This window comes from Panthera tigris, chromosome C1 (assembly GCF_018350195.1).
Source record: "Panthera tigris isolate Pti1 chromosome C1, P.tigris_Pti1_mat1.1, whole genome shotgun sequence".
NCBI classification, from domain to species: Eukaryota; Metazoa; Chordata; class Mammalia; order Carnivora; family Felidae; genus Panthera; species Panthera tigris.
Genome location: NC_056667.1, coordinates 15,571,031 through 15,584,604, shown reverse-complemented (window position 1 = coordinate 15,584,604; position 13,574 = coordinate 15,571,031). Strand labels below are relative to the sequence as shown.

General features: G+C 52.1%; 1 protein-coding gene across 1 annotated transcript in view; it reads left to right on the top strand.

The window, feature by feature from the left end:
• Positions 1–6,353: 6,353 nt before the first annotated feature.
• Positions 6,354–13,574, top strand: part of ECE1 (endothelin converting enzyme 1) — a 112,005-nt gene continuing 104,784 nt past the window's right edge. Inside the window, exon 1 of the mRNA XM_042998072.1 lies at positions 6,354–6,481. Coding sequence (XP_042854006.1) covers positions 6,479–6,481 — 3 coding nt within the window. The 5' untranslated portion in view covers positions 6,354–6,478. The remainder of the gene's footprint in view (positions 6,482–13,574) is intronic.

The window sequence follows — 13,574 nt, the reverse complement described above, 5'->3', positions numbered from 1 at the left end:
GTGCCTAAATCTAGCTGTACCTCTGTATTTTTCAGTTTAAGTTGGATTTTTTGCCAGGGTTTTGAGCCCTGATGCTCTAACTGAGCAATCATAGTGCCCAGAGACCTGAATATTTGGAGGAGGCACCCTTCGCCACTCATTCTATAGGACTATGACAAGGGAAACATGTTCTCCTGCCATACAACCACCCGTGTCTCCATCAGAGAGCCCACAAATGCCAAAAGAAGCAGCAGAATGCCAGCAAAGGAGCAAATCTTCTCAGAGTAGCTGTGCCTTCTTAGGGAAATCACTCTCCCTCTCTGAATGTTAATTTTTGTCACTTGCAATATGGGGTGGGGTGGGAATCATAGCATCTAGTGCATAGAATTGTTCCCAGAAGGCTGTTTAGAAGCGGTGAGCTCTGTGGGTCCCTAAGGAGTTGGGGGTTAGATTCAGAGTTGGCAGCAAATCTTTTTTCTTGTTCTTCCCTGGGCAGCATAAGATTAGAGATGGCCTCTCCTGGTAGAATGGAAAGGAGTCAGCCAGGGGTGCCTGGGTGGCTCAGTCGGTGAAGCGTCCCACTTCAGCTCAGGTCATGATCTCAGTTTGTGGGTTCGAGCCCCATGTCGGGCTCTGTGCTGACAGCTCGGAGCCTGGAGCCTGCTTCGGATTCTGTGTCTCCCTCTCTCTCTCTCTGCCCCTACCCCACTCATGCTCTGTCTGTCTATCTGTCTCTCTCTCTCAAAAATAAATAAACACGTTTAAAAGAAATTTAAAAATAAAAATAAAAAAAGGACTCAGCCACAACATTGGAGGCTTTGTTTCTAGTCCTGGTTCTGCCCAGGGAGTGAATTTGGGCAAAGCTCCTCCCTGCTGTCCACATGTTCCTTTCAGAAGTGAGGAAGCCATGACCACTCTCCTCTGTTTCTTCCCACAGCCAGGATCCCATCTTGTTTGTGCTGTTTCCCCACTGCTCAACCCGGTTTCTGCCTCGCTGATAGAGCATTTCAGAATGTCCATTGCATGAGTGAAGAAAATGTGGTCAGGATGCATGACCTTTCTTTTTTGTTTTTGGAACATGTTGTTGGAATAAAATATACAGGCATACCCCCTTTGGGGTTTTTTTTTATAGCTTAAATTTTTTTTAATGTTTATTTTTGAGAGAGAGAGAGAAAGAGAGAGAGAGAGACCGCATGAGTGGGGGAGGAACAGAAAAAGAGGGAGACACAGAATCTGGAGCAGGCTCCAGGCTCTGAGCTGTCAGCCCAGAGCCCAACGCAGGGCTGGAAACCACGAACTGTGAGATCATGACCTGAACTGAAGTCGAACGCTTAAGTGACTGAGCCACACAGATGCCCCTGTGCTTGTTTTTTAAATTTATTTTTAAATTTTTTATTTTTGAGAGAGAGAAAGAGAGAGCTGCATGAGCGAGGTGGCAGAGAGAGGGAGACAGAGGAGCCAAAGCGGGCTCTGCACTGACAGCAGAGAGGGGCTTGAACTCACGAACCATGCGATCATGACCGGAGCCAAAGTCAGACGCTTAACTGACTGAGCCACCCAGGCACCCCAATGTTTATTTATTTTCGGCTCTGTGCTGATAGCAGAGAGCCTGATGTAGGGCTTGAACTCATGAACCATTCATGACCTAAGCCAAAGTCGGACACTTAACCCACTGAGCCACCCAGGCGCCCCTATTGTGCTTTGTAGAGATTGCATTTTTTACAAATTGAAGGTTTGTGGCAACCCTGTGTCGAGTAAGTCTATGGGTGCCATTTTCCAACAGTATTTGTTCACTTTGTGTCTCTGTGTCCCATTTTAGTGACTTTTTCATTGTTAATTTTTAAGTTTTGTTTATTTCAGTAATCTCTACTCCATGTGGGGCTCGAAATCACGACCGCAAGATCAAGAGTCCCATGCTGTTCTTCTGACTGAGCCAGCCAGCACCCCAAATTATACGTTTCATTATTTTTCATTATTATATCTGTTATAGTGAACTGTGATCATTGATCTTTGATGTTTATTGTAATGGTTTGGGGGCACCACGGACCGTGCCCATATATGACAGCAAACCTCATCAATAAGCATCGTGTGTGTTATGGCTGCTCCACTTATCAGCCATCCCCCTGCCTCTCTCCCTCTCCCTGGGTCTCCCTATTCACTGAGGCACAACAGTATTGAAATTAGGCCATTTAATAACCCTACAGTGGTCTCTAAGTGTTCAAATGAAAGGAAGAGTCGCACGTCTCTTACTTTACATCAAAAGCTAGAAATGACTCAGCTCAGTGAGGAAGGCATATTGCAAGCTGAGATAGGCTGAGAGCGAGGCTTCCTGCACTGGTTAGCCAAGTCGTGAATGCAAGGGAAAAATTCTCGAAGGAAATGAGAAGCGCTACTCCAGTGAACACACAAATGATAAGAAAGTGAAACAGTCTTATTGCTGAGAAGAAGAAAGTTTGAGTGGCCTGGATAGAAGCCCACACCAGCCACAACAAGCCCTGAAGCCAGAGCCTAATCCAGAGCAAGGCCCTCACTCTTTTCAGCTCTATGAAGGCTGAATGAGGGGAGGAGGTTGGAGAAGAAAGTCCAAAGCTGGCAGAGGTCGGTTCACAAGATTTAAGGGAAGAAGACATCTCCATAGCATAAAGGTGCAAAATGAAGCAGCAAGTGGTGATGTAGAAGCTGCCGCAAGTTAGATCTAGCTGAGATATGGATAAAGGTGGCTACACTGAATAACAGACTTCCATGTAGATAAAACAGCCTCGTATTAGAAGAAGATGCCATGTAGGATTCTCATAGCTGGAGAGGAGAAGTCAATGCTGGGTTTCGAAGCTTCAAAGGACAGGCTGACTCTCTTGTCAGGGGCTAATGGAGCTGGTGGCTTGAGGTTGAAGCCTCTGCTCATGTACCACTTTGAAAATCCCAGGTCCCTCAAGAGTCATGCTAAATCTACTCGGCAGTCTAGAAAGGGAACAACAAAGACTGGGTGACAGCACATCTATTCACGATGGTTTGCTGATTATTTTAAGCCCACTGTTGATTCCTATTGCTCAGGAAAAAAAAAAAAAGCTTCATTTCAAGATATTACTGCTCATTGACAACGCACCTGGTCACCTGAGAGCTCCGATGAAGATGTACGACGAGATTAAAGTTGTTTTCATGCCTGCTAATTAATATATCATCCCTTCAGCAGCCCATGGATCAAGGTCTTGGCATTTAAGATTATTTGATGCTGTTTAATATACTTATTTAATATTGAAGATTATTTAATAATATCCAAATTATTTGGATCTGGGCAAAGTAAGTTGAAAACTGTCTGGGAAGGATTCACTATTCCAGATGCCAATGAGAACATTCAAGATTCATGGGAAGAGGTCAAAATATCAACATTCACAGGAGTCTGGAAGAAGTTGATTCCCACCCTCACGGATGACGTGAGGGGTTCAAGACGTCAGCAGAGGGATCAGCTGCCGATGGGGTGGAAACAGCAAGAGAACTAGAATTAGAAGTGGAGCCTGAAAGGGGGACTGGATGGCTGCCATGTCATGATGAACCTCAAGCAGATGAGGACTTGCTTCTTATGGAAGAGCAAAGATCACGGTTTCTTGAGATGGAACCTACTCCTGGGGAAGATGCTGTGAAGATTGTTGAAAAGACAACAATGGATTTAGAATATTACATAAATATTACTTGGTTGATAAAGCAGTGGCAGGTTTGAGAGGATTGACTTCCAGTTTTGGAAGAAGTTCTACTGTGGGTAAAATACTATCAAACAGCGTCGCATGTTACAGAGAAACTTCATGAAAGGAAGAGCCCATCACTAAGGCAAACTTCACTGATGTCTTATTTTAAGAAACTGCCACCAACAAAGGACAAAAAAAGAAATTGCCACAGCCACCCCAGCCTTCAGCACCCTGAAGGTGCTGACCTGACCATCCTGATCAGTCACCAACCATCAGCGTAGAGGTAAGACCCTCCACCAGCAACAGATTATGACTCATCGAAAGCTCATAATGTTTAGCATTTTCCAGCAATGGAGTATCTTTTAACTAAGGTATGTACATTGGGTTCTTTTTTTAGGTATGATGCCTTTTGCACACTTAGCAGACTACAGTATAGTGTAAACATAACTTTAAATGTACTAGGAAACCAAAAAATTCATTTGACTTGCTTTACTGCGGTATTTGTTTCATGGTGGTGGTTTTGAACCAAACCTGCAATGTCTCCAAGGTGTGCCTGTAGAAAGAAAAATACACAGACTCTAAGGAGGCTTCACAAACTGAGCACATCCCGTACCCAGCCCCTCTTTCCTGAGACCTTACCAGCACTCAGAAGTGTCCCTGGCTTTCCCTTTCCAGTTATTCCCTCCCCAAAGGTAGCCTGACTTCCCCACAGCACAGATTCATTTTGCTTATTTCTGAACTTTGTATAAATGGAACGATGCTTAACATTTTCCAGTGGTTTGTAGTTTACAAGGGACTTGCGTGTACATTAACTTGTTAAATCCTCACATCAGTACAGGGAGGTGGGCAGGAATACAGAGGAGAAAACTGAGGCCCAGAGAAGAGAAGGGAATCCCCCACGATCACATTGTTGGATAACTCAGGATAACTGGGTTCCAATTTTGTGTTTTCCTGGATCTCAAAATCCAGGCCTCAGGCTACACCTCCCAGGAAGATACTTGAGGAATTGCCAGGAATCTGAGACTGGCTCAGGCCTGGGCAGCTGATGGTATGTTACCCAACCTCCAGGGTGGAGAGAGTGTCTGGGACAGAGACCTGGGCAAGGCCCAACCCGCCCCCCTCTCTACCATGCTTCCTGTCTCCTGCACTCAACATGCTATGTGAATTTTGACAGGTGGCCCTACTCCTTACATCCTTCCCTCCACCTGAAAGAATTCAGAGTACTCTTGAATGGAAGGGGGGAGATTTACGTCCACAGAGCCCCTTCCTGCCCTCTAGGTTGCCACACACACTGCCCAGGAACAGATGGTCCCCTAGAAATCCTGGCATTGTGTGCCTAGACCTTCCCTCTTCTGCACGCGCAGTCATTCTGAGCCAGCTCCTGAGCAGGGGTTGCTGTCCCCTGTTCTTACCCTCCCTCCTGGCACTAGATGTCCTCTCTCCCAGAATCCACCTGTTCCCAGCCAATTCAACGCCCTTACCACCAGTCTCACGGCTGGTGGGCAAGATTCCGCACGTCTTTCCTTCTTGCCTTATGAACGGCTTCTACCTCCTTCAAAGCCCAAACCCCATCTCCTCCAGGAGGGCTTTGTCTCTCCAGAATACACACTCATTACACCCCTTACACCTTGGTTTCTCTTTCTCAACACAACATGAATACAAGTGATCACAAAGTCACACAAACAAAACACTTTTGCTGCACACACAAGGTTTTTATCTCTTTCCACAAACTAGGCTACATCCACAGTGTACCGAATCACAGCCAAGCCTCCTTGTGTGTGCACATGTACACATGCACCCACAACACCACAAAACCACAGGGATTTGGTCTCTGTAACAGGGACACAGTCTCTACCATATCACATGCATGTACAACAGGCCCATAAGGCACAGGTCACACATCATACAAATACACAGACACCCTGCCGCTCCCTCCTCCTTCACTCACTCTCTTATACAACACACATGTAGAGACAGTCTCTCCCCCGGACGCCCAAAATGCACAGGCATGGAGAGCCATCGGTCCTCCTCGCTGCTTCCCTCCCACTCCTTCTCTCGCCCTGCTCTCTTAAAACACACACACACACACACACACACACACACACACACACACACACGCAAGCTTGAAGTAACAAACCCCAAATATAGCCAGTCTGCCTTTCGGTCGCAAATAAACACACAGGCACGCGGGATCCACGCCTCCCCCGCTTTTTCTCTGTCCTCTTCTCCCCCTCCTCCCCTCTTGCGCGCGCGCGCGCACACGCACACACACACACACACACACACACACACACACACACACACACACCCCACATAGATACACGCGCAGCTGCAGCGCCCTGGGTCACACTCCCGAGCAGGCGCCAGGCAGGAGACAAAGGTCGCCGAGGCTCCTGGCGCCGCGCACCCGCCGCAGCGGAGCCGCTCCCTGGGCTCCGCCTGCCCCCGAAGCCTGGCTCAGCGACGGCTCACCCCGCACCCCGCACCCCGCAGCCCGAGACTCCGCCCGCGCGGGCCGCGGGGTCCCCACGCAGCCGCGCTCCCTGCCCGGCGCGCCTGGGGTTAAGGAGGTTGTGCGGGGCGGGGTCGAGGGCAGGCTCGGGGCGTGATTGGCTGCGCGGCCCGGCCCCCGCGTCCTGCCATTGGCCGCTCGGCGGGCCCGCCTCCCCGAGTCTAGGCGCCGGAGCCGCGCTCGCCCGCGGGGAGCCGAGCGCGCGGCCGGGGCCAGCCAGCCGCGCCGACCGAGGAGCGCTGCCTGGAGCCGAGAGCTGGGATCCGGCCCGGGGAGCTGCGCGGTGCAGGAGCGGAGCGCGCGAGCTATGGTGAGTGCCCCGCCCCGCCTGGACGGCCCCGGCGGCGGCGCAGCGGTGGGACTCGGCCGCGCTCGCGGGGGGCTGGGCGCCGGCTGCGGCTCTCGCTCGGGAGGCGAGGAGTCGGGGGGCGCGCGGGCCGGGCTCGGCTGGCCGGGCGGCGCCGCCTCGGTTCCGTCGGGGGCCGCGCCGAGCTTGCTTCTGGGCGGCTGGCCCCAGCCGGGTTTGGAGGGCTCGGGGTGGCCGATTCGCTTCGGGGACACTTGGTGCAGTTGGGGTCTGGGGCGTCCGGAAGTCCTGGCTGGGCGTGGAGACCCCGGGCATTCCGGCTGGGTCCTTAGCGGGGTCGGGGTTGGTTAGGGAGCCGGTGGATCCAATTGGACCTGAGTGTCCCGGGACGCTGAGGTCGGTCTGGTGCTGAGGCTAGGCTTGGGGCATCGTGGGTGGCCGAGCCCAGCGCATTCGGAGGGTTCGGTCGAGGGCACTCGGGGACTGTCTATCCCACTGTGGCCTACGGGAGTGGAGAATGGAGGCAGCTAGATTGGCGGCTGTCAGAGACCAGGGGACACTTGAGGACCCTGCATTCAGTGATCCGGTCTCCCCAGCATCTCCCCGTAATGGGTCCTCGGAGGAGGGGGTTGCTGAAGGGGTTAGTCAGCGACACCAAGGAGAAGGGACATGGCTGGGAGATTTCATGGGGGTTTCTGAAGCCCCAGAGAGAAACTCATGTGGTTGAGGCTGGGCTTTTTGGAGCTCTTTTAGGGAGGGGTGTTTTCTCTGGAAGGAAAAGCTTGGACCTTTCAATCACCTCCCTAGAGAGGTGACCTCCCTAGATCACTTCTGCATCTTGGGGGCGGAGGCCACCTACTTCTCTTTGCTTTCTTTCCCCTGGGCAAGCCCTTCTGATTCTGTCTCCTAGTCCTGCTCTGTGCCCTGTGAAGTGAGTACAGGTCACCATGTAGGGCCTGAGGAGGGCATGTGCCAGCGATGATGGCTGCCAGTCCCAGCGGTACAGCCACCTCTGTTTCTCTGTGATGCTGCTGCCAAGCCTGAAGGGGCCCAGGTGGGGGCAAGATGGGACCCCTGTAGACATGAAGAGTCCCCCAGTGATTCCCCAGGACCAACCTCTGCTCCGCCCAGAGCTGGAGTCCCCTTACAACATCCCTTTCCCTTCCTCTCTCTCTCCTCTTCCTGCCAATATCTGCCTCCCCCTTTGCCATCACTTGCCTGTTCAGAGTCAGAAGTAATGAAATTATGGCTTAGAGACCATCTTGGATCCAACCTACCTCCTTGGTCAGGAATCTCTCCCCTGGAATGCTCTACTTGGATGGTTCCAGTGGCAGGGAACTCGCACCCTAAGGCCACCCTATGGCCTGGCCCTTGATTTAAAGTCTCAGCACATAGGCAATTAAAGGGGGTGAGACATTGAGGTCATATCATTTGCTCTGCCTCCAAACCCACCCTGACGTACGTTACTCAGAAAGAGAATTTTTTCCTCCTTAGAAACCACTAAAGAAAGAGAGGGCACCTCACCTTGGACACACTTTTCCGAGCCTTACGACCAAAAAACCTGCCAGGTTTTAGCATCAAACGGATTCAGGTTCAGAGCCCGGCTCTTCCACTTCCCCACAGGGACTTGGATCAAGTCAAACCCTCACCTTTAACTATCAGTTTCCTCATCTGTGAGAAGAGTTGAAAAGTCTTACTTGCAGGGGTGGAGTGGGGATTTGGTGCGATAACACAGCGGGAGTGCTTGCTCAATTACAGCTTCGTTTCCTTTCTTGTACAGTCTTAAACTCAAATTGGGAAGTTGTGTGTGACATCTGTTTGTTAGTCTGGAAGAAGGATTACAGTGTATCATGTTGTCGGGAGAAGAAGGGGACAGTGAGACTTAAGAATCACTTCTTTGTTCATCATTCAGTGAAGATTCATTGACCACTTACTATATGCCCTGTGCGGAGGAGGAACAACTGTCACAAATACTGTTAGGGGAGCTTCTGCCAGTGTGTAAATGTCTGCCAGGATCCTCATGCTAGGTGGCATATCTTCGGGAGGGGCAGAGGTATCATGCCAGGCGAGGGCCCCCTCCTGGCTGGAGAGATGAGGGAAAGCTTCACTGAGCAAGTGGCATCTGAATTGGAAAGAACATCCAGGTAGAGAAACCCGTGTGAACAGAGGACCAGGGCGTGAGACACAGGAAATTCTCTCGGAAAGGCCAGAAGGGAGCTTGCCTGGCACCTGGGCATGAGAGAGCCAGGAAGGAGGAGAGAACGTGGTCAAGGGATGTTGGTGGGGCCAGATGGCCAAAGGCTTAGGCTGAGGAGTGGATTGTAGACTCAGTGCGCACGCGTGTGTGTGTGTGTGTGGGGGGGGGGGGTTGGGTGGCAGTGGGGGAGGGGGAGATGGGGTGGAGGTGGACATCAGGCCTCTTTGGCCCCTGTCATTTGGTTTCCCCTGAACACTAGTTCCTGTGCTCATTCCTGAGGTGGGGGTGATTCAGGGCAGCTAAAGAGTTTATTCCTTGGATCTCCTGCTCCATGAGTTTTAAACAAACCCCGCATTCCCTCTCCTCCAGTGTAGCCAAGTTTCTTTCCCCTGGCCCCCAGGTTCCAAATGGGGCTCCTTTGGAGGGTGGGTGGGGCTGTTCCCTCTTGTCCTGGCTGAATCTCCCCGATGGTTCCTAGCTACTCACCCAGGGTAGTTCTTAAAGTCCTCAGGTGGACCTCAGTGCAGGCTTGGCCTGAGGGTTCTAAGAAGGCTTTTTCTATCTCCTGTCTTCAGTTGTTTCATACCACCCAGCAGCAGGCACAGAGAGGTGAAGGAGATTGCCTAGAGTCACACAGCAAGATAGGGTCAAACATACCTCCTATATATTTAGAGGGTTACCAGGCAGACAGGTTGGGGAGAAAGAGACTCAACCCAGTGTTCCCAGTCTGCTGTTGTGGCTTCTTGAGAATGTTCCTTCACATTCCAACCTAGGGGCTGAGCTTAAAGCCATGGCTGAGGGTTAGGAATCATCTTTACTGTGAGTGGCCGGGTTGAGGACAGGGTCCAGTGCCTAGGTTTGAACACTGGATGTACCTCCAGCTTGCTGCATGACCTTGGATCAACTATTCCCCCTCTCTGCACCTCCTTTCCTACCAAGTGGGGCAGATTTGTTTTCTTAGCGGGATTATCATGAGGGTACAATCTCGGATACTATGTGGAATGCTTAAGAACTTAAGGTAAAGTGTTACTATTTGAAGATGCTAGGCCAGCCACATGTCCCCTGAACCAGTCTCTACTGGCTTCCCAGAGCCCGGTGGTACCCTTCCACGTGCAGCCAGCATCTACGCTCATAACCGGATTACTCAGGTTTCCTGACATCGCTAAGATTTTTGGTAGACAGACCCGTTGTTCATTTTTGTTAAAGAATAAATAGGTGGTTTCCTAGACAGAATTGGAGAGACCAGACCCCATCAGGGGAGCGACAAGATTTGAGGAGTGAGAGGGCTACAGGGTGGGTTCGACAGAAGGTTTCGGGCATTAGCCAAGACATAACCCGCTTGGCTAAAGTCCACACTTTGATGTCTACAGCCAGGGAGGAACCATCAGCAAATGTTTATGAGTTTTTGTGTTTCTGCTCCATTTTTTTCCTTTTTTAGTTCACTAGGTGAGCACCCCTAGCACATTCATTCGTTCATTCACCAACCAAGTCCGCCTGGCACAATACCAGGCATCGGGGCTGCAGTCAGGGTGAAAGAGACCGATAGGTCTCTTTTCCACAGTGTGGCAGACAGGCAGGCAGATAAGGAGCAGGAAATTAGCAGTGCAATTGCTGTTGCCAAGGGGACACACGGTACTGTAGAGCAGATAAGGGAACCTCACCTGGGGATCAGACAAGGCTCCTCGAGGACATGGCATTAAAGTTGTGGCCTGAAGAATGAATGGGACCTGGCAGAGCATTCCAGGCGGAGGGAGCCGTCTGTGCAAGATGGGACAAAATGTGTGTTCCGGAATTAATTCGTCTGGGGGCTCAGAAGATGATGCTCGGGAGGTGGCTGGGGCAGGTGCACGCAGGTGGGGTCTTGTTAAAGGTTTGGGGCTCGATCCTAAGGACAGTGGGGAGCCACCCTTGAGTTCAGAGCGAGGGGAGTGATGTCGTCAGAGTTGTGTTCTAAGATGGTCACACAAGCTGCTTCGGGGTAGGAGTGGTGAGGCTGGGAGCTGGAAAACCAGTTGGAGTGGCCCTGGGAGAGTTGGTGGTGGTCTAGACACTAGTCGCTGCCCCCTCCACGCCACCCACACCCCCAGCATGCTGCCCAGAGTGGGCGGTGAAGAGAGGTTGCACAAAGCCCCTTTCCGCGTGGACATTGACCGTCCTCCCCACCTCCTTTCCTGAAAATAATGTGTGGGGCTCCTGGCCTCAAGGAACTTTGATCTAATAGAGGAGAAGGACGAAGTTCCCAAGTGGCTCTAAAATAAGGTAGAATATGACATTACCAACCTGGGGATACAACTGCAGAGTCACCCCGGCCATGAGTATCAGGGAAAGCTTCCCAGAAGAGGTGGCATTTGTGCTTCCTCTGGCAACAGTTAGTGGAATGGAGTGCTTCGTAGGAGCCAAGTTTTAGAGTAATGAAAATAAGGAGGTGCTGTCCTGTCCTTAAAGAGCTTTGCTCTGGGCCAGGTTTAACGAACAGCCAATGCTGATTGAATCCCACTGTCAGTAGGGGTCTAGAGCCTGGGGATTCTGCCCTTTTCCCAGATGCCCCAAGGACAGGGGTGGCAGAAATATCCACAGGCCTGTCTTGGCTCACTGACAAGCCTGGGAATGACTCTCTCCTCCCCACAGAGCTGTTGGGGGATTCCTTGGGGGGAGATGTAAACAGGGGAACAAGTTTCTGAAGACTATTCAGGAAATTAGCTGAGGGAGGATCTAACTTCGGGGTTCAGAGACGGAGAGGGGGCCCTGGCTGCTAGATCTTACAACTGTAGAGTGCTTGGTTGTAACCATCTGATGCAACTTCCCCATTTTATAGGTGGAAAGATCAAGGGGCAAGATGAGGATCTCCTGTGTGCCTGGCACTTAAATGTAAACCTCTCCGACCTTCAAGTGAACCCCAGGAAGTAGGTTTATCTCCGTTACAGAGCTGTGGAAGTTGACACTCAAAGATCACTTAGGGAATTAGGGACTGGAACCAGGCAGCGGCCTCCTGATTCCTCAAGATTCTGGCTTCAGTCCCAAGTTGCCACCCACTTCAGAAACTCTGCCCTCCTAGGAAAGCCCCCCTGGGGATGGGAATGGGGCTGTTGGGCAGTGGCCAGAGGCAGTGGGAGCTGATTGGGGCTGGACGGTGGCCAGGCTGGAATGTTGATACTTATCTTTCACCTTTGCACAGCACTTGACAGTTACTGAAGCCCTTTCCTCCCCATTCACGGACTGTTCTTGGGTCCCAGTGCCAGTCAGTGGCAGAGCTAGGATGGAAACTCAGCCCTGTGACTCCCAGCTCAGACCCCAGCTCCCCAGCTCCCCAGCTCCCCGCATTGCCCTGTGGGCCGCAGCCCAGGTCTCCAGCAGCCCCCTGACCGAAGATGTCCCGGGCTCCCTGCCCACTTGCCCCTAGGAGCATATGAGCAGCAGCTCCTGGCCCGCAAGCCTCCTCCCCTCTGGGCAGGATGGAACCGGACAGGACGGGGTGAGTGTGGGGTGGGTGTGGGGCGGCCGCCAGGCGGAGTAGGGTTACAGTGTAAACACTGTCATGTCAATATTTACCTCTGCCTGGAACCAGGCCTCCCTGCCTCCCACACGCTGCCCATCCAGGTGCACGTGGCCTGCTCCAAGGCCCTGGTCACTGAAAGCCAGGCCAAGGGTGGACATGGAGCTTTCAGGCCAAGCTCTGCCACCAGCTTTTTGTGTGGCCCTGAGCTGGGGGCTCTCCCTTCCTGGGCCTTAGTTTTTCCATCTGTAAAGCGATGCGGCCGGAACAGACCTACTCAGGGGGCATTTTCGGTGATAACGGGCAGGATTACAAGCATCACACTCCGGTTCAGAGCCCAGGGCTCAAGGCCGGGCAGACCTGGGTTTGAATCCCAGTGCTATCACTTCCTCCCCGTGAGACCCGGGAAGCCACCGCACCCCATTGAGTTCCAGTTTGTGTGTACAATGAGATCCTAACTAACTGTACCTGTTTTAGGGTTAGGGTGAGGCTTCATGAGACAGGCTCAAGCTCTTGGCACAGGCTACGAACTGAGTAAGCGGTGGCAATGGAGGTGGTGGCTGTTATTCCAAATAAACATTTCATGATTCTCTGAGTCCAGACACTGGGTTACGTCACTCGTGAACTGGAGCCAAGGGTGGGGTCTCTGACCGCAAGCCCTCCTGGTACTCTGGGGCCGCAGGCCGGGTCAGGGGAGCCCAGGAGCGGAGGAAGCCGCTTGGTCCACACCACCACTCACCCCTCGCCCCCAACACATAGCTGCCCGGCCTCTGGGGCTCCTTCTCATCGAGCAGAAGTCCAGGGCTGAAATGACCTCAGAGATATGTGGCAGTGAGGGGGTGAGGGAGAGTGGAGGAGGCGGAAGGCGGAGGAAGAACGCATTTCCTAAGCAGCTATTTCACAGAAGTTCAGTGCTCACGCGGTGTTCGGTGTTCAGCCGGAGAGGAAGGGGCATGGGGGTTGCCTGGGACCAGCAACCTCAAGGTGTGGGGAAGGGAGACCAGGGGGGTGGAGACTGCTCCCTCACGTTTTGCTGTGTCATTTCAGACACTCGGTCACCTCTCCGAGATTCGTTTTCCTCACCTCTGAGCTGGAGATAGTGGGACCTCTTCTGTACAGTGGTTGGAAGTGTTAATCACACGCTGTTTCGGAAGAAGCCAGCTCAGTCCCAGCACAGCCTCTTTCATGGTCGTGGTCATGAGGACGATATGCCAGTCCTGTTCCGCGGGTCTGTGTGCTTCCCGAGGGCAAGACTGTGCATATTTTTAAATTGTGGTACAATTTCTTAAGTAAGATGCACACATCTTGCGCAGCTCAGTTTTTACAAGTGTATATGCCTACAGGGGGACCTGGGTGGCTCAGTTGGTTAAGCATCGGACTCTTCATTTCCGCTCAGGTCACAATCT